We start from the raw sequence: 288 nt of genomic DNA on the forward strand, positions 1-288 counted from the left end.
AGGGAGCGGGCCGCGGCGCCATGGAGGCGCTGCTGGAGCAGGTGGCGCAGCTGCCGGGGCTCCTGGCCGTGTCCCGCTCCGCGCTGGTGCGCGCCTGGGACGCCCCGACCCTCGCCAGGGCCCTGGAGTGGGCCCGCTACTTCCAGCACCTCCACGGCCGCTTCCGCGCCCGGCCGCGGCTGCGGGCCGCTCTGGGGCGGCGGCTGCGGCAGGGCCAGCCGCGGCCTCTGCTCGGCTTCCGGCACCTGGGGCGCTGCCCGGCGCTGCTGAGCCTGGCGCTGCTGGAGA

The 288-nt window shown here is 79.5% G+C and overlaps 1 protein-coding gene across 1 annotated transcript in view; it reads left to right on the forward strand.

Moving 5' to 3' along the window:
• Positions 1 to 288, forward strand: part of FANCF (FA complementation group F) — a 1,815-nt gene continuing 1,527 nt past the window's right edge. Inside the window, exon 1 of the mRNA XM_085300984.1 lies at positions 1 to 275. Coding sequence (XP_085157110.1) covers positions 21 to 275 — 255 coding nt within the window. The 5' untranslated portion in view covers positions 1 to 20. The remainder of the gene's footprint in view (positions 276 to 288) is intronic.

This window comes from Rhea americana, unplaced genomic scaffold (assembly GCF_003343005.1).
Source record: "Rhea americana isolate MKP2758 unplaced genomic scaffold, rheAme1 scaffold_17, whole genome shotgun sequence".
Classification (NCBI taxonomy): domain Eukaryota; kingdom Metazoa; phylum Chordata; class Aves; order Rheiformes; family Rheidae; genus Rhea; species Rhea americana.